Genomic DNA, 21,173 nt, shown 5'->3' with positions numbered 1-21,173 from the left:
TGCACAGAAATCATTCATTCATTTTCTTCATTCTTATAGCATTCTGATGTGCTATTAGACATCTCTGCAAGAATTCAAAGGTTTTGATTGGTATATGAAAGAAAATAAATTATTGAATATACAGCTTAATCTATCAAATATATATTTTTCACATAGAATACACCTATTTATGAGCTTCAGAGGGAAGGTTCGGTGAAACTTCTTCCTTCATGCTGAAGTTAACCGATATTCAACATTCAATTAATATTTTACCCCCTTCGAATCTTAAGGGGGTTTTCCATTTCGTGATGTCACCGAGGGCACATTTTACCAATAAAAACATTGCATTCCAGAAAGATTGGACTATGCTACTTTATTCCCTTTTAACTTTCAATTTAAGCTATCTCTAAAATTATTCAAATTTCAGAGATGGGAGTGAGTAGTGATTTCTGAAGTATTATAAATCCAAAACTTACCATAGAGCTGTGAAACCTCAGTTAAATTTGAATTGAAAATTTGGGAATACTGTCAAATTTGTAGACTTTGTAAAACTGCATCAGATGAGTCATTTGAATAACAGATTAGTGAATTCTGAATGCCACCTGGTGCCTTTGTGATAGCCCAGACAACAATTTCTGCTGTCGAACTGAAGCTTTCTCCAGAACTTGTTGTCCAGAAAATCTGCTGTTTGCTATGAATGAGATATGATCAGCATGGAAATGAGAATGAGATATGATCAGCATGGAAATTCATACATTCTTATAGCTTTGCTTCTAAAAGATTAATTTTTGAGTAGAATATTTTAAAGTCATCATGCAATTTACTTTTTGAAGAGAGTTGTCTGCATGAAGTAGGCAATTAACTTTGATCAAAAGTATTCAGATTGAATTAAAATTCTGTATGCCTAATTTTGCTAACTAGATGTATTTGTGCAAATTAGTTTATTACAGTTGACTGTTTTTGTAGATTGATCAGAATACTATTACTTCTCAGATTAATTGTGAGAATAGCAGCTTTCTGTCAAATGTTGAAGAAATGTTTGGTTTTATAAATGTTGCTATTTACATTTGTAGCTATTGCCTCATACACAGAATTGTGTACACAAATACTATGCAGTCTTCCTGAATTTGTGAGGAAATCCACTTGAGATCAAATGTATAATTCTAAATGAGAAATCAGCCTCTTTGATGTTCCCAACTAGCCTTTTTAATATTGCAAAATCTGATGCTGCTTTGTGTATCCAGTGATATTCAGAATATTTATGCTCTAAATTGAGCATGATTAACACGTATAATGTAGATGGAAATATTTATTAATACTGGATGAAATGGTTGTCAAAAATAATTGGAGCTGCATTGCAGTAATCCCATGTTCACAAATGAAACCAGTGCAATGTTGTTTTCAATAAACTATTTTCTTTCAAGTTTCCTTTATTTATTAATGAAGATTCCAAACTTTTTGTGATGCTGTTGCAAATATGCATGCAAGCTGACAGTCAAGTATTTTTCTTTTTAGCCTTGGATATGATTACTTTGGTTGTAATGAATAATGTCTGGATTTTGGGCATTGAAGGAAAAATGTGTTTAAATCTGTCGATCCCAATGTGAAGCTTTGATTTGATTCACCTGTATTTATTGCAAGTTCCTCTAATTCCAGAACTACCTTCTTTAATTGCTTCTGGGATTGTAACCCAGAAAATCTGGAAAAGAGTATTTCAGAAATTAGATAGCCACTGAGAAATGGAACAAAAAATCAGTTTAGTGGGAGAGGTCTGGGTGCATTTATGAGGAAGACTGTCATTGAATAAACAAAAAAGAAAATTGTTGTAATGGTGAGGAAGGTAAAGAAAAATATTTTCTTTAAAAAGTCAATTGTATGGAATTGATTATTGATTCATCGGTAGTTATTTAGATTCTCATCTCTGCCTTTTGATTAGTGAGTAGGCTCCAATCGCTGTTCAGTAAAGTGTTTAATTGTCATATGTATCGAAGATAAAACAATGATATTTTCATTTACAACAGCATAATGGGTCTGGAAACAGTACTCATAGAACATGTAATAGTCAAAAGAAAGTTCAATAACAAAAAAAAAAGCCTGAAGTCCCTCGTGCAACCAAGAGAGTGTGTAGTTCAGTTGGTGTTTGTAGTGTTCAAGAACCTGATGGTGATTGGGAAGAAGCTCTTCCTGAACCGGAGGGTTAAGTGATCCTATGTGTTGATAAGTCCATACTAATTGACCTGGCAATGATACCCTATGGTTAAAATGTCTCCTTATGCTGCTAAAGTTCACACACAAATGGCCAATTGGACGGCTATTGCCCCAACAAATTTATTACTTTGACCTTTTTCTATTGATGGTTTTTACAACTTTCCTGAGAAATGAATGGTCAACAGTGGAAAAATATGAAGGACTGTGGTTTTACTTTGGCTGATGTATGATACCCAAAGCTCAACTGATTGCAATTTTCAGGGTACCTGTTGCCTGTTAGATGCAGTGCACAATAAGCCACACCGGACAATGACTTTTTCTAATTACTAGAATTTCTGATAGTGATTAATACAAACAATTCAAAGATTCACTATGTAGTTCAAACAAGACTCATTAACTTTTTAGTTACTTACTTAATTTGTCTACTTGCACAACTCTTCAGTCTTTACTCAGGGTCTTCTGCAAATGTGGTCTGTGCAATAACTGCTGCAGTTCTCCTGAGGCATCCTTTTATTCATTTCTCTGCATATAGCCCAGGCATTGCTGCGACTCATAAATTTCTGTTGATACTATTTCGTAATCACTTTAGCTACCTGTTCTGCAATCACTAAGGTCTTTTTTTCTTGCTTTTACAATTTACACTGGTACAAGTTCGCAAGTTATAGGAGTAGAATTAGGCCATTCAGCTCATTGAGTCTGCTCCGCCATTCAATCATGGCTGATCTCCTCCTCCTAATCCAATTTTCCTGCCTTCTCCCCATAACTCTTGACATCTGTTCCAATCAAGATTTTGTCTATCTCTGCCTTAAAAATATCTACTGACTTGGCCTCCATAGCCCTCTGTGGCAATGAGTTCCACCGATTAACTACCCTCTGACTAAAGAAGTTCCTCCTCACCTCCTTTCTAAGAGAACAGACTTCAATACTGAGGCTATGACCTCTGGTCCTAGACTCTCCCACCAGTGGAAACATCCTTTCCACATCCACTCTATCTATGCCTATCTATGTACATGGTGTCCTAAGATGTGTCATCATATCAGCATTCTCAGTGTTTATTTGTAGAGGAATGTCCAAAAAGGTTGTCGGGCACTCAGCTAAAAGGCTGCCTTGAGTATGACCCTCCACACACACTAACCAGGTGTCCCATGGTAGTTGTGATTCCACTTAACACAGTCCCACTTCATGTCAACCAGGCCTCTTTGGTTTTCAGTTGCACTATTTAACTCTTGGATATCAACAGCATTTACCAAAAACTGGCGGAGATCACTTAGAGATGTAACTTTATGCTCAATGCCAGTTATGAAGACCCAAATGTAATTTTCAGATTAAATGCTTTGCATGCTCTACCATTTTTAAGCAGGAGATCAGCTAGTTGCCCTGTGGTCAGCGAGTTACCCATTGCAGGCTGCTGGAGGGCAGTGAATTTGGAAAGTTTCTATAGTTTTAAGTGAAGCACGAATGCACTTTTCTAATGCAAATTCTTTGTGGATGCAGAGGGGTTTTCGTAGTTCAACTGACCCTTTTAGCTGTTATATTTGGATGCACAAGAGATTGCAGATGCTGGAATCTTGATTGAAACACAAAATACTGGATGATCTCAGCAGGGCAGGCAGTATCTGGGGATGGAATGGATAGATGGTGTTTCAGGTCGGGACCCTTCTTCAGACCAATTGGAGAAGTGGGGAGAAAGCTGCAAAATAGAGGTGGGGGTGGGACAAAAGCTTGGCAAGTGATAGTGAATAAATGGGAAGGGAGGTTCTAGATGGGATAAGAGAGTAAGGTCAGGGCCAATTGTGACCGGTGTGAGAGGGGAGGTGAATACCGAAGTGTTGTATTTAAATGCGTGAAGTATGAAAAATAAAGTGGATGAGCTTAAGGCTCAGTTAGACATTGGCAAGTATGATGTTGTGGGAATCACAGAGACATGGCTACAAGAGGACCAGCGCTGGGAACTGAATATTCAGGAGTACACAAAGTATTGAAAAGACAGACAAGTGGGCAGAAGGGGTGGGGTTGCTCTGTTGGTAAGGAATGATATTCACTCCCTTGCAAGGGGTGACATAGAATCAGGAGATGTAGAATCAGTATGGATAGAAATGAGGAATTGTAAGGGTAAAAATACCCTAATGGGAGTTATCTACAGGCCCCCAAACAGTAGCCTCGACATAGGGTGCAAATTGAATCGAGAGCTAAAATTGGCATGTCGCAAATGTGATGTTACGGTGGTTATGCAAGATTTCAACATGCAGGTAGACTGGGAAAATCAGGTTGGTAATGGACCCCAGGAAAGAGTGTTTGTGGAGTGCCTCCGAGATGGATTCTTAGAACAGCTTGTACTAGAGCCTACCAGGGAGAAGGCAATTCTGGATTTAGTGTTGTGTAATGAACCTAATCTGATAAGGGGACTCAAGGTAAAAGAGCCATTAGGATGCAGTGATCACAATATGATAAGTTTTACTCTACAAATTGAGAGGGAGAAGGGAAGATCGGAAGTGTCAGTATTACAGTATAGCAAAGGGGATTACAGAGGCATGAGGCAGGAGCTGGCCAGATTTGACTGGAAGGAGGCCCTAGCAGGGAAGACGGTGGAACAGCAATGGCAGGTATTCCTGGGAACAATACAGAAGTTGCAGGATCAATTTATCCCGAAGAGAAGGAAAGATTCTAAGGGGAGTAAGAGGCACCCGTGGCTGATGATTGGATATGAAATAAATGTGTGACAAAGTAAAATATTGTCCATTGTCTCAATACCCTACAGAGCTTTAATTGGAAATGTGGTTTGTAATTCCTTCAGGTTTGAATAGAAATGTTAAAAATTTCAAATTAGAATTTTTCCTTTGTTCAATCTCTCTTGATTTTTCTTTGTTTTTTGTTCCTTTTCTGTTCATTATGATGACTTTAAATTTGCTCACTTAAATATGCCGGTGCCTCTGCTGTTATACTCTTAATTTTTCAGTGGTTCGGTCTGATTAAGGAGATGAAGAACTGTTGGTTGGGTCCCAAAGGCCTAGTGTCTCTTGCTGTGATTATCTCTGCACTGGCTTTCAGCAATGTGGAATGTAAAATATTAAAATCCGAAAGTGCTGGGACCAGTCTAAGTACTGGCATGAGGCACTGGGTTTCCATGGCAACATCTACCCAATTTTTTTTCCCTTTTGATAATTTTATCCATAGTCCTGAAACTAATGCATTAGTTCTGAAAACTCGAGCAAGGGCATAAATTAGGAAGGAAAGAGATCATAAATAGACCTTTTTTTGTGATAATTGGTATGGAGATTTCGACCATGATACAAGGAGCCTCTTGAGCCTGAGTGAGACTACTGGAAAGAGTTAATGATTTTATTCTGAAATAATCACTTGCAAGATTATGTAAATTCATCTTGCAATTACATTTTGATTTCATTTTGATTTGTCAGCATTTTTTAGGAATAATTTCAGCATTGTGACAAAAAATCAGTGACTTTCATACATTAAAGTCCACGAAAAATAATTATGCTCAAAGCAGCTTGTCAGAAACTTAGAACCATGTGTGCAGTGAAGCATGCTGGCAGATGGGTTATGTGATGAGATGGATAAAGCTGATTAATAAAAACAAAATCAATATAAACCTTTAAAAAAAAATGCCATTGTAATCTTTTTTATCCTATATATCTTTAGATATTGACAACTCCATTGCATTATCAACATGTATTTTTCATTAAAATCGCTTTTAGAATCGATGTAATAGTGAAGCTTTTCTCATTTATGGTTGTAGCTATTCAGAATGAACTTTTTATGGTTGCTTTTTCAAGATGAACCATCCTGCTTTTATTTTATAAATTGCCAATGAATGATATTAGTTGTATTCTTTATGAATATGTATTTATTTATCAGAAACTTTTAACTTTGCATTAAGCTTGCCATCAGATCATGGTGTCACACGTGGTTTATCAAAATGTAGAAATAGAGCAAAGGGTAATCTTGGTCTCTCCTGTTTTCCTCTGAAGACCATTTTCCTGCAAACATTCCTGTTCTGCTTCGATTGGTGTATTTTGTTTATCTCGTTCTTGTATTTTCCATTAACTTCTGATTTTATATATATATATGTGTCATGTCGTGAAGAAAAGATTAGTGAAGACAAAAGTAGGTCCCTTACAATCGGAGACAGGTGAATTTATAATGGGAAACAAAGAAATGGCAGAACAGTTAAATGAGTACTTTGTGTCTTCCTTAGAGAAGACAGAACCAATCTCCCAGAAATACTAGGGGACCGAGGATCTAGTGGGAGGGAGGAATTGAAGGGAATCCACATTAGTCAGGAAACGGTGTTTGGTAAACTGTTGGGACTGAATGCAGATAAATTCCCAGGGCCTGATGGTCTGCATCCCAGAGTACTCAAGGAGGTGACCCTAGAAATCGTGGATGCATTGGTGATCATTTTCCAATGTTCTCTCGACTCTGGCTATCCTCCAGCCCACAGGAACTGATCCAATGTAACCCCACTTTTTTAAGAAAGGAGGGAGAGAGAAAACGGGGAATTTTAACGTTATATTGGTCGTGGGAAAATGCTTGAGTCGTTTGTTAAAGAGGTTAACGCAGTGCATTTGGAAAGCAGTGACAGGATTGGTCAAAGTCAACATGGATTTATGAAGGGGAAATAATGCTTGACTAATCATCTGGATTTTTTTTAAGGATGTAACAAGTAGAATGGATAAAGGAGAGCCAGTGGATGTGGTGTATCTGGACTTTCAAAACCCTTTGACAAGGTCCCACACAAGAGATGAGTGTGCAAAGTTAGAGCACATGGTATGGGGTTAGGGTATTGACAGGGATAGAGAACTGGTTGGCAGACAGGAAGCAAAGAGTAGGAATTAATGGCTTCTTTTCAGAATGGCAGGCAGTGACTAATGGGGTACAAGGCTTGATGCTTGGACCTCAGTTATTTGCAATATATATTAATGATTTAGACGAGGGAATTAAATGTGACACCTCCACATTTGTGGATGACACAAAGCTGGGTGGCAGTGTGAGCTACAATGAGGATGCTATGAGGCTGCAGGGTAACTTGGATTGGTTGGGTGAATGGGCAGATGCATGGCAGATGCAGTATATTGTGGATAAATGTGAGGTTATCCACGTTGGCGGCAAGACCAGGAAGGCAGATTATTATCTGAATGGCAGGAAAGAACTGCAGATGCTGGTTTAAATCAAAGATAGACACAAAATACTGGAGTAACAGCAGGATAGGCAGCATCTCTGTAGAGAAGGAATGGGTGACGTTTTGGGTTGAGACCCTTTTTCCAACTGAAAAGGGGAGTGGGCGGGACAGAGATAGAATGTAGTCGGAGACGGTAAGACTGGTGGGAGAACTGGGAAGGGGGAGGGGATGGAGAAAGAGGGAAAGGATGTGCTATTTGAAGTTAGAGAAGTCAATATTCATACCGCTGCGGTGTAAGCTGCCCAAGTGAAATATGAGGTGCTGTTCCTCGAATTTGCGCTGGGCCTCACTCTGACAATGGAAGAGGCCCAGGTCAGATTGGGAATGGGAGTGGGAGTTAAAGTGCTGAGCAACCGGGAGATCAGGTAGGTTAAGGCGGACTAAGCTGAGGTGTTCAGCGAAATGATTGCAGAGCCTGCGTTTGGTCTCGCTGATGTACAGAAGTTGACACCTGGAACAGCAGATACAGTAGATGAGGTTGGAGGAGGTGCAAGTGAACCTCTGCCTCGCCTGAAAAGACTATCGGGGTCCTTGGATGGAGTCGAGGTGGGAGGTAAAGGGACAGGTGTTGCATCTCCTTTGGTTATCTGAATGGTGCAGATTAGGAAAAGGGGAGGTGCAACGAGACCTGGGTGTACTTGTACATCAGTCACTAAAAGTAAGCATGCAGTAACAGCAGGCAGTGAAGAAAGCTAATGGCATGTTAGCCTTCATTTGAAGCTAGGAGCAGGAAGGTCCCACTGCAGTTATACAGGGCCCTGGTGAGACTGCACCTGGAGTATTGTGTGTAATTTTGGTCTCCTAATTTTAGGAAGGACATTATTTCTATTGTGGGAGTGTAGCATAGGTTCACCAAGTTAATTCCCGGGATAGCGGGACTGTGTTGACTGGGGTTATATTCACTGGAATTTCAAAGGATGAAAGGGGATCTTATAGAAACATGTAAAATTCTTAAAGGATTGGACAGGCTAGATGCAGGAAAAAATGGTCCTGATGTTGGAGGAGTCCAGAACCAGGGGTCAGAGTTAAGAATAAGGGGTAGGCCATTTAGGACTGAGATGAGTAAAAACTTCTTCACCCAGAGAGTTGTGAATCTGTGGCATTCTCTGCCACTGAAGGTAGTGGAGGCCAATTCACTGGATGTTTTCAAGAGAGAGTTAGATGTAGCTCATAGGGCTAAAGGAATCAAGGATTATGGGAGAAAAAGCAGGTACGGGGTACTGATTTTCGATGATCAGACATGATTGTATTGAATGGCCTACTCCTGTACCTATTTTTCTATGTTTCTATGAATAGATGTCAGCAAATCATGTTGGACATCAACATGGAAATTATTTGATATTTCAAATTGTTTTAGATTTTTAATCGACATGGCCAAAATTCTACGTGTGCTTGAAAATTTATATAGTGTGCTAAAGCATAGATAAATCCACATTAACTTCCATTCTTTACTGGCTCTTCTTCAAGTTTCACTTACTTCCTCTCCAGTTTTGAGGAATGGAATTACTTAAGCAATTGCTAATCTAGGCAAAAAACACACTGAAGCTACGGCCAAGAAAGCGCACCGGCGTTTCTGCCATTGTGTCCATCTACACTTCATGCTGCCTCAGGAAGGCAGTCCACATAATCAAGGATATTTTTCATCCCTGGTCATTCCCCCTTCTCTGCTGGTAGACACAAAATGCTGGAGTAACTCAGCGAGTCAGGCAGCATCTCAGGAGAGAAGGAATGGGTGACGTTTCAGATTGAGACCCTTATTCAGACTGAAGAAGGGCCTCGTCTCGAAACATCACCCATTCCTTCTCTCCCGAGATGCTGCCTGACCCGCTGAGTTACTCCAGCATGTTGTGTCTACCGTTGATTTTAAACAGCATCTGCCGTTTTTTTCCCTCTTCTCCCTTCTTCTGTTGGGCAGAAGATACAAAAGCTTGAAAGCATGTCCCACCAGATTTAGGAACAGCTTCTTTCCTGCTGTTACCAGACTACAAAATGGTCCTCCCACAAGACAGGGTGTAGTCCCAATCTTCCAACCTACCTCATTGTGGACCTTGACCAGTTTTCTGTAAATGTGACACTAAAGCTGTAACATGATATTCTGTGCTCTGTTATTTTTCTCTTTACTCTACCCAATCTACTTCTGGTTGACTTGATTATACTCATAGTACGATTTGGCTTATTGAATTGAGTAAATTTTATTAGCCAAGTATGTATGCATACAAGGAATTTGCCTTGGTGCTTTGCTCGCAAGTAACAACACGACATACAGTAAACAATTAAGAACAAAACATTATAACTTAAACATGTGAAGAATGAAATAAATACCAAATACCAGAGCAAAAGGAGGCTACTGACTTTTGATTGTTGAGTAGAGCTACTGCTCATGGAAAAAAAGCTGTTATTTAATCATAATCATACTTTATTAGCCAAGTATGTTTTGCAACATACGAGGATTTATTAGCACACAAACAATTCTATTCACTGCACCTCAATATATATGACAATTATAAACCAATACCAATCTTTTTCCCTCCCACTGATCACATTTTCCTTCAACATCTCCCCCTCACCCATTCATTTGTCAACCACCACAAAAACATTCCATCCTTTGGCTTCACAAGTCACAACTCTTCAATCTTTTTGTCTCAACTTGTTTTACATCTCTTGCCTTTATCCAACCATCTGCCTATTAAAAACCTCCCTTGCCTGTTGTTCATTTATTAACTGCCACGTTTTGTGCCGCCCCTCCTCTCTTCCAGCTTTTTTTATTCCCTCCCCCATTCTACAATCAGTCTGTAGAAGGGTCCTGATTTGAAACGTCACCCATCCATGTTCACCAGGGATGTTCACCAGGGATGTTCACCAGGGATGTTCACCAGGGATGTTCACCAGGGACGTTCACCAGGGATGCTGCCTGACCTGTTGAGGCACTCCAGCTCTTTGTGTCATTTTCTGTAAACCAGCATCAGCAGTTCCATGTTTCGACATCACAAAAACAAAATAGTGTGAGAAAATGCTGCTATGTGCCAGAATCTGATGTCCTGTGCCATCACTGGAGACTTTTTAATGTGTGAATGATAAGTGCCAACGTGCATATCTGATAGTGGATGTTATTTCACCTCAATCTACGCGTGCAGCGTAGGTTTACTAGGTTAATTTCCGGAATGGCGGGACTATCATATGTTGAAAGACTGGAGCGACTAGGCTTGTATACACTGGAATTTAGAAGGATGAGAGGAGATCTTATCAAAACGTATAAGATTATTAAGGGGTTGGACACGTTAGAGGCAGGAAACATGTTCCCAATGTTGGGGGAGTCCAGAACAAGGGGCCACAGTTTAAGAATAAGGGGTACGCCATTTAGAACTGAGATGAGGAAAAACTTTTTCAGTCAGAGAGTTGTGAATCTGTGGAATTCTCTGCCTCAGAAGGCAGTGGAGGCCAATTCTCTGAATGCATTCAAGAGAGAGCTGGATAGAGCTCTTAAGGATAGCGGAGTCAGGGGGTATGGAGAGAAGGCAGGAACGGGGTACTGATTGAGAATGATCACATTGAATGGCGGTGCTGGCTCGAAGGGCCGAATGGCCTCCGCCTGCACCTATTGTCTATTGTCTATAATCTCATTCTCCTTCACTGCTACATTTATGATCACAATGGAGTTGATAATGGGCAATTAACTAAATTTAGTTTGTGAGAAGAATGAGAGCATGTAAATTAATAGTGAACGAGATGGGAACAAGGAATGCAAAAGGGAGAAAAGGGTGTTGACTGAAGAACAAAAGGGTTTGTAGGAACAATTTAATTTGTGTGGAGTGAGACTTCACAGCCTCTTCATGTTGAGTGACATGTCAGAATCCAGCAAGAGTCATAAATCATAATTATCAGGCTTCTTTAGATAACAATCGCCAAACTAAAATGGCTGTCACAAAATGAATTTAAATTAATCATTATGAATGTAAGACGAGTTTGACATGCAATTAATTTCAATAGGTAGATGAACCACGTGGACCAATCTTTCTATTAGGCATCGGAAGTACAATTTGTCCATTATGTGTGGGCATAATCTGGGATTCCTTGCGGCTCCCAATGCTATTATATATATTTTTAAACTTTGCGGTTATTTATTCCAATTCGCCTAAATTTTTTAAGATTAATTCACTTGCTTAATTAGATATGAAGATTTTCAATTCTTGCCCACCAAGTATAATTAAAAATAATAGTCATTGTTTTTACATTGAGCCACCTGCCAAAAAAAGAAACTCTATAGAGAAATTGATTAGGTATAGTCCAGTTTTCATTTTAAATTTTCTCCACCACAATCTAAGATTTCTACAAAATCAATACACTCGTTTTTATGTAATATTGAAGTAATCATTCATACTTTCTGTGGCCACAACATTGAAGGCAACTTGAATGCTTCTCGTATACAAAGATATATTGGAAAAATTGTGGTATCTGAGTGAGCGAAAAATTCTTATCATCATTTAGGAATTATGAAACTGGATTCAGGATTGTTCTTTCAGCTATTGTTATCCTGATTGCTTTGTTGTGCTTTGCCACCAGAGTGCAGTGTTCCTTTAGTTATCCAGCTTTGTTTGTTGAAACGGAAGTATGGGTGGCAACATAAATAATCGCCATAAACAGTCATTAATGGCTATATCAAAACTGTTTTATTGCTCGGGGATCATTTATTGGCATATAAAAAGAAATTATTTAAACCTGCAGAGTTGGTCAGGAAGAATGAAGCATTTCATGGATAATTGGTAATCATAATTGATCCAGGCAGATCCTGTACTGTGCTGTATTTTGGGTCTGTAGAATTCAATCTCACACAAATGCTTAAAGTGTTTGCCATTTGAAAACCAGCAATAAAATTTCCTTTGAAGATTTGAAGATAAATTACTGGTCATTAATTGCTTATTATTGTGATTGAATGGTAACAGGGCATTTTGTTTAAGCTTGAATCTACATTAATTGAAATGTTGCAGAATTTCTGTGGTTATGTTCATGAGATCATAAATGATAGGAGTAGAATTATGCCATTTGGCCCGTTAAGTCTACGCCGCCATTCAATCATGGCTGATCAATCTCTTCCTCCTAATTCCATTCTCCTGCCTTCTCCCCATAACCTCTGACACATGAACTAATCAAGAATCTATCTATCTCTGCCTTAAATATATTCACTGACTTTGCCTCCACAGCCTTCTGTGGCTAAACTAAACAAGTAAAGGAGTAGTAAAGAAGACCTATGTTATGCTTACCTTCATTGGTAAGGCATGAATTTGAGTCAGTAAGTCATGATGCAGCTTAAGAGGACTTTGATCAAGCTGCATTTGGAGTGTTGTGTACAGTTCTGGTTGCTCACTTACAGGAAGGAAAGGAAGCAGGTTCACATGGATGATGCCTGGTGTAGGAGCCATTTATGTTTAGGCTAGCTACTGTTGGCATATTATATTATTTTGTCTAGATATATCTTGCAGTATTATTTTGGACACTTGGGGGCAGTCATTAGATCCACAGGGTGGTGTATATATATGGGCATCAGGGGCAGGGAGTGCCAGACACAGGGAGGGAGAGCATACAGTTCTCATCAGACCAGGGGCAGAGCATCCAGCTACAAATTGCATGCAGAATAAGGAAAGCCTGGTATGTTCATCTTTTTGTTTGTGCAACTACTTCAATAAACAACCAATTAAACTGGGAATAACGACTGGAAGATCCGTTCTATTAGGTCTGCGTAAGATCACTCCTACTTCCCTGTGCAGTAATGGCAAGTGGAAAAGAGGTCTGGAAAAGTCGGAAAGTTGCCATTACACCTGGATTAGAGGATATTAGCTACAAGGAGAATTTGGACTTTCTTGGATTGTTTTCTGTGGAATGCCAGAGGTCGAGGGGAGACCTGATAAAAGTATATAAAATTATGAGGGACATAGATAAAGTAGCCAATCAGAACTTTTTTTCCCAATATGAATATATTGAGTACTGGAAGGCAAAGCTTTAAGGTGAGAGCGGCAAAGTTTAAAGGAGAGGTGCGGGGAAAGTTTTTCACAGAGAGGGTGGTGGGTGCCTGAAATGTGCTGCCAAGTGTGGTGGGGAAGCCTTTTTGATAGTGGCATTTAAGAAGCTTTTGGATAGGCATGTGGATATGCAAGGAATGGAGGGATATGGATTATGTATGGGCATATTGGAATTGGTCGGCATTATGTTCATTACAGATATTGTGGGCCGAAGGGCTTATTCTTGTGCCGTACAAATCTATGTACTGATGAGCATATCCTGAACAGCCATATCATGTTTTTAAAATGATTTATGAATCTTCTAAATTTTGAGGCAACTGATGGATAGATCACAGCTTATAGACCTGGCTTCGATCCTGATCTCTGGTGTTGACTGTGTGGAGTCGCACGTTCTCCCTGTGACTGTGGGTTTCCTCCAGGTGCTTCAGTTCTCTCTCACATCCCAAAGATGTGTGGGTTTGGAGGTTGTGGCCTCTTTAACATTGCTCCTAATGTGTTGTGAGTGGATGAGAATATGGGATAACGTGGAAAGAGCGTAAACAGGTTATCGATGGTCCGCTTGGAGTCAGTGGGCTGAATGACCTTACATACCATATCTCTAAACAAATAAAGTTACTTTCAAGTAATTGACTTTGCTGATAAACTGTAGATTATAACTTATCCAATTCCCTTTATGCTCCTATACCCACACAATATTTGCTGTGAGAAGGAATACTCTATAGGATTACTGCTGTGATGTTGCAAACATTGACACAGAATACTTTTCAGGTTCAGTCTTTCCAGTACAGGAAATTATCTCTGGTGTGATGCATGAGGCAAACATTCAGGTGGCTGCCTTGCTTGATTGAATTTGGTGAACTTTGAGATTGCAAGTTGCTCTTCCAGTGAAAAAATAGTGTCGACTTGACTCAGAACCCAGCAAACAAATAGTACATTTGTCATCAGATTGTGTATAATGTATATTGTTGCTTAAACAGAACATGAATACCATTTTAAAATTGTTAACTTCAAGAGTCAAGAGAGAGTTGAGAGTATTTTATTGTCATATGTCCTGAAATGGAACAATGAAATTCTTTCTTGTAGCAGTACAACAAATATGTAAACATAGTACTCTAAACTTAATAATAAATGCCAAAAAAGAAGTTCAGTATATAAAACACAAACAATTATGCAAAGACAAATCAATGCCCCCAAACCTGTGTAGTTTGGAGCTTAGTTGGAGGTTGTAGTGTTTAATAGCCTGATGGTTGTACTGAAAAAACTGTTCCTGAACCTGGATGTTAGTTTTCAGGCTCCTATACCGTCTTCCTGATTGCAGGAGTGAAATGAACTTTACATATATGTTATATTTTAGAATATTTAATGAGAGTAATTTTTGTACAAAATATTAAAACGCTCTTCTTTGACTATTTCTTTAGATTAATGGATTTTGTTAACCCACATGACAATTAAACACTCTTGACTCTTCACTTGTCTCCATTCCAAAGTATTTCCTGGGGTTTTGGTATTTCATTTAGTTCATTGGTCAGATGTGGCTAATGAAGTTAAAATAATTTAATTAAGGTTATGGCAGAAGTTCAATGCAATGATTAGAAAAAGACTCTTGGGACTTGCCCACCCTACTTTTTTTTCAAATTGTAATATGATTGCATTTGAACAAGAGTTATTGGTGTTGCCTTTGAATTGTGACATTTCTTCGTTCCAGAATGATATTTACATGTATGGGGGAAAAATTGACATGGATAATGGAAACATCACAAATGAACTATGGATCTTCAACATTCCCACTTTGTCATGGGCAAGAAAAACCCCAACAGTTCTCGCTCATGGGCAACAGTATGATTTGGAAGGACATTCAGCACATATCATTGAAATGGATAGTGGAGATGTCATCATGATCATTATATTTGGATATTCTGCACTTTATGGTTATATGAACAGTGTTCAAGAATACAATATAAGTAAGTAATTTGTATGTAATTTGAATTCCTGAAATTAGTGTATTCTCATGCGTACGGAAATGAAGAATAGAAATTGAAAGCTGCCTAAAGGGTCCCATGGCAGGCCTAAATGAAGCATATTTATAAAAATACAAGTTAAATTTGTTGAGCGGTGCAACTTGAACTCCTTATTAAAAGAAATATTATTGAGTAACATATTTAGAATTTTCTAGTTTTAACTTAAACTGCTTGCAAAAGACTTTCAAGAATGTGTGAATTCCTCAAGTTTAGTTTAATTTAGAGATGCAGAGCGGAAACAGGCCCTTCGGCCCATCGAGTCCACACCGGCTAGCGATCCCCATACATTAACACTACCCCTACACATGCTAGGAACTATTTTTTTACATTTATACCAAGCCAATTATTCTACAAACCAAGTCTTTGAAAGAAAACCGAAGATCTTGGAGAAAACCCATTCACGGGGAGAACGGACAAACTCTGTAGAGACAGTACCCATAGTCAGGATTGAACCCGGGTCTCAAGCACTGTAAGGCTGTAGGTCTAGGCCACCGTGCCATTCAAATGCTTGCTTTCTGCCATCCATCTATTTATGAGTCAAATGCAATGAAATTCCAAGCACCATGAGTATTTAAAATACAAAATTCAGTTATTGAATGTAAAATTACAGATGTATTTAAGCTTATTGCTGTTAGCAGCATAACATTGTACATAACAATTGTTGTAAGTATAACCATAGAATGCTATCAGCTGTGCAATTCTGACAGAAAGCAGTTGTGTGAACTGAACATTTTCGACCAACATTGAAATCTTTCGAAAACACAATTTAACATTTACTTTTACAAATCAAGCTGCAATAATATGTGAAAGTGAAATAGTTTATTGGAGGTAATTTGAATCATTTTTACCGTTATATTGCATATTCTGTGTAAATAAGAAACATTGTTTTATTGCTTTATAATTGGTGTAAATTATGTAGTGTACCTGCTGTATCTAGCTGTGGAGATAACTTTAAATGTCTTCAGTTGATCAATACACTTACTATATTGGGCATCAAACGTTTAAATCTGCGCAGAACGTTTGTAAGTGATTCTAAGTAGTTGCACCTCAGTTTAGTTTTTGATTACAATCACTTAATTGATTTCTTGAAAAATAAGATGCTAACTTAAACCGCAAAATATTATAAAACATATTTGAAATTAGTTGCTTTTCAACCCAAATGTTTTGGAAGCTAAGATCTGAAGTAGGGAGAAAGGAATGGCATCACCTTGCTAAACTGATGCTTGTTTGAATTCCATGTTCATTGTTGTCAGCCAATTGTTTGGACTGGGCAATATGATCATCATTATTATACCAAGGTATTTATTCACAAAATGCTGGAGTAACTCAGCAGGTCAGGCAGCATCTCAGGAGAGAAGGAATGGGCGACGTTCCAGGTCGACCCAAAACGTCGCCCATTCCTTCTCTCCTGAGATGCTGCCTGACCTGCTGAGTTACTCCAGCATTTTGTGAATAAATACCTTCGATTTGTACCAGCATCTGCAGTTATTTTCTTACATTATTATACCAAATATCTGATCAAGGAAGAGGGAAGTCTATTTGGCCTATCTTTGAACAATTTGCTTTATCTTTTTTTTTCTTTTCTAGAAACAACATTTAAAGTTTAATTTTGCAGAGATAATTCTGTAGAAAATGTTGTGTTAAAATTGATAATATTCTGAAATTCGTTTTGCTTCTTGTCCAGAGACCAATACGTGGTTTGTGACTGAGACGAAGGGTGCAATAGTTCAGGGTGGATATGGACACAGCAGTGTTTACAGTGCAGCGACAAAATCAATTTATGTACATGGAGGATACAAAGCATTTAGAAGCAATGAGTATGGCTTGGTGGATGACCTCTACAAGTATACTGTAAATAGCCGCATCTGGTAAGTGGAACGGTTCTGCTCTCTGTTCAGTTCATTTTGATTGCAGAAGCTTTCTATGTAATTGATTTGAAATAGAAGTAATTAAATTGTGCAGGGGGTCTAAATGGAATTGGAACAGCAATTCCAGTTTGTTCTTTGCACCTTGCTGTGCTAGAAGAAAATAATGAAAATAGTTTGCTTCTTGAAATTTAAAGATTCAAGGCTCAGCGAAAAATATTGCATTTAGTTCAATTTGTTGGCCACAAACTTTTGACATGATTGTAGTTCAGTAATTTGGGAGCTTTCGCAATAGTACACGAAGAAAGGAAGTTTGTTTTAAAAATCACAAACAAAATTCATAAAATGCCTGCCTGATCCTCCCGGCTCAAATATATTTAAATATTTAGTCTTTCTCCTTTTAAATGAGTAATATAGGTAAAGCAGATTAATTTAGAGACTGGATTAGTGCATGGAACTATGATGTTGCGGCCATGATGGACAATAGTTTGATAAAGGGGCAGGACTGACAACTCCACACTCCAGGGTTTGATGTTTCCGACGTGGTAGAGAGGGATGTATATATAATAAGGGAAGAGGATTTTTTTTTACTCCTAACCAGAGAGAATTTCACATCTGCACTCATTGGACATATACTGGAGGGCTCCTCTACTGAAGCAGTGCAGTATAGGTGGAGCACAGAAATAGGAAAAGTGCCATCAATGGGTAGGGTGGTAGCTTGCCCTCGTTGATTGGAGCATTGGGTATAAGAACTAGGAAGTCACATTGGAGTTGTATAAAAATGTGGTTAGTTTGCATTTGAAGTATTGTGTGCAGGTCTGGTCGCTCCATTACAAGAAGGATGTAGAGGATTTGGAGAGGATTAGAGGGTATTAACTCTAAGGAGAGGTTGGACAAACTTAAATTATTTTGTCTGGAATGTTGAGGTTGAGGGGGGGACCTGATGGAAATATATAAAATTATGAGAGGCATAGATAGGGTAAGTAGTCAGAACCTTTTTTCCAGAATGCAAATGTCAAACACTAGAGGGCATTGCTATGTGAGAGGTATAAAGTTGAAAGGAGATGTGTTGAGTAAGTTTTTTTACACAGAGGGTGATGGGTGCCTGCAAAGTGCTGGTGGGGTGGGGGGTGGGGGTTGCAGGAGCAGACATAATAGTGTGACTTTTAAGAGGCATACAGGACATACAGGGAATGGATTATATGCAGGCAGATAGGGTTAGTTTATTTTGGAATGATGTTCGGCACGGACATTGTGGGCTGAAGGCACTGTTCCCGTATTGTACTGTTCTGTGTTCTAAATGCATCCATTGAAAATGAGAGACAAAGGGCCTGATAGGAGTTTGATTTAAGTTGTGTCATAGGTTAATTGGCTACTGTAAATTAACCCGAGTATGATTCGGTGGCAGGAGATTTGGGGGGAGGGGGATCTGGGTTTTGAGTTGATGGGTATGAGAGAATAGGTTATGGGATAATGGGATTAATGTGAATGCTGTGGGAGTTAGCATGGGCTTGGAGCGTTTCACCCCGGACACTCCCTCTTCTCACCTCTCCCATCAGGCATGAGGTACTGAAGTTTGAAAGGGCACATCTCCAGATTCAGGGACAGTTTCTGCCCAGCTGTTATCAGGCAACTGAACCACCAACTAGAGAGCAGTCCTGAGCTACCATCTACCTCATTGGAGACCCTCGAACTATCTTTAATTAGACTTTTCTAGACTTTATCTTGCACTATTATTTTCCTTACCCTGTATGCATATGTCCACTGTGGGCGTGTTGATTGTAATCGTGTACAGTTTTTCAGTTGACTGGATAGTACGCGACAAAAAAGGCTTTTCACTGTATCTATAATAAACTAAACTAAACTAAATTTTGCCCATTATGTTACAGGAAGTTAGATAACGCTCTTCATGATAGCGGAGTCAGGGGGTATGGGGAGAGGGCAGGAACGGGGTACTGATTGTGGATGATCAGCCATGATCACATTGAATGGCGGTGCTGGCTCGAAGGGCCGAATGGCCTACTCCTGCACCTATTGTCTATTGACTTTGAAAATGTGGGTTGAAGGCAAATATGAGGAATTAAGATGCTTTGCTGAAAGTCTAGATTTCCTGTGCAAAATGAATCTGATAAAACCGAAAGGGGTTCTAAGGAAGGCCAAAATGGACAGCCTAAAATATCTTATTGGCTGCTGCTAATGGAGTACCGTGCACAGTTACAGTAGTTGTGTTACAGGAAGGATGTGATAATACCAGGGTAATGCAGAGGATACACAAGGATATTGCCTGGGGTGAGAGTCCCACCCATAATGAGAGGTGGACCAGGCTGGGATTCATTTTGGAAGCGAGTCTGAGGGGAGATATAGTACAGATGTGTAAAATTATAAAAGGCTAAGACAATGAGGAGGAAGTTTCACAATTCTTGATGGAGATGTCAGTAAAAATATATAAATGCAGATTTAAGACAAGTGTATGTTGATAAAAGGATTAGAGGAGAGTTGAAGAAATAAATGTTTTGCTTGGAAAGCAGTAGTGGCTTGGAACACTCTACCCGTGAAGGTCGTGGAGGCCAGAATCGACATACTTTAATCAGTGGCTGGATGAGCACTTGAAGTATTGTAATCTATGGACCGAGAACTGATAAGTGATGTTGGCCTAAATAGTCCTTACCTTCGCCCTGCATTGATGTAAAATGCAAAGTAGCCTCATTCTTTCATTCCTTTGATAATTTAATATTCTCCAAGGTTTTTCTTGGTTTTATATGCTTTTACACTGCACAGCATGTAATCAGGCCGCGAAAGAAGCAAAGTGCAGCACAAGTTTTTTTTAAGTATTGTCAGTGTTTTTGTTATCGACCATTATTTTCATATTTTAGTGTAATACTTTCAGCATGTCATCACTTCAGTTCCATTGATGTGCGTATGTGAGATGATTGTTTTGACACTGTTTAACTGATGTATTTTTTGTCACACAATTATAAAATAACTGTAGACACTTCAAATCCTGACAAAGTGCATCCTCAGACCTCATGGGAAGCCAGGGATGAAACTGTCGAGGGTCTTGTTGAGATATTGCATTATTTTTAGCCACAGGATAAGTTCCAGAAAACAGGAGTGTAGCTCATGTTGTATTGTTTTTAATGTCTGACATCAGTGATGTGGGAAAACTGTTGCAGAGGATTCTTGGAGTCAGTATCTACCTACATTTGGATAGACATCGACTGATTAAGGTTAATTAACTTTGCATGGGAAATTGTGTCTCATAAATCTGATAGTTTTTTTGAAGAAGTCATCATTGATGAGGGCAGGGCAGTGGATGTGGTCCTCATAGAGTTTAGTAAGGCCTTTGACAAGGATCTACATAATAGGTTAATCTGTAAGGTGAGATCTCATGGAGTCCAAAATTAGATGGTCAATTGGATTCAAAATTGGTGTGGTGGAAGGAATCCAAGGGTAGTTGTGGAGGGTTTAGTGTCTTATTGGAGGCCTATGATCAGTGGAGTGCTGCAGGGGTTGCTGCTGGGTTCACTGTTGTTTGTTATTTATATTAATGATTTGGATGATAATGTAGTAACTTTGTTGTTAAAGTTACAGATGACAACAAAAATGGTGGTATAGCGAACAGTTAGGAAGGATATCCAACTTTATAACAGTATCTCGATCAGTTAGGAAGGTGGGCCAAGCAATGGCAATTTGAATTTAACTTAAGCAAGTGTTAGGCATTGTACTTTGGTTCATCAAACCGTGGCAGGACTCGCACAGTAAATGATAGATACCTGAAGAGCGTAGTGGATCAGCGAGATCTGGGAGTAAAGGTATATATGGTTTCCTAAAAGTAATGAGTCAAGTGGGCAGTGTGGTGAAGAAGGCGTTTGACAAGCTTGCCTTCATTGGG

General features: G+C 39.0%; 1 protein-coding gene across 1 annotated transcript in view; it reads left to right on the top strand.

The window, feature by feature from the left end:
- Positions 1 to 21,173, top strand: part of atrnl1b (attractin-like 1b) — a 681,061-nt gene that overhangs the window by 106,838 nt on the left and 553,050 nt on the right. The window contains exons 8-9 of the mRNA XM_078413453.1: positions 15,104 to 15,359; positions 17,101 to 17,284. Coding sequence (XP_078269579.1) covers positions 15,104 to 15,359; positions 17,101 to 17,284 — 440 coding nt within the window. The remainder of the gene's footprint in view (positions 1 to 15,103; positions 15,360 to 17,100; positions 17,285 to 21,173) is intronic.

Source organism: Rhinoraja longicauda, chromosome 16 (genome assembly GCF_053455715.1).
Source record: "Rhinoraja longicauda isolate Sanriku21f chromosome 16, sRhiLon1.1, whole genome shotgun sequence".
Classification (NCBI taxonomy): domain Eukaryota; kingdom Metazoa; phylum Chordata; class Chondrichthyes; order Rajiformes; family Arhynchobatidae; genus Rhinoraja; species Rhinoraja longicauda.
Note: the sequence above shows the minus strand (reverse complement) of the source record. Positions and strands in the feature narration are given on the sequence as shown.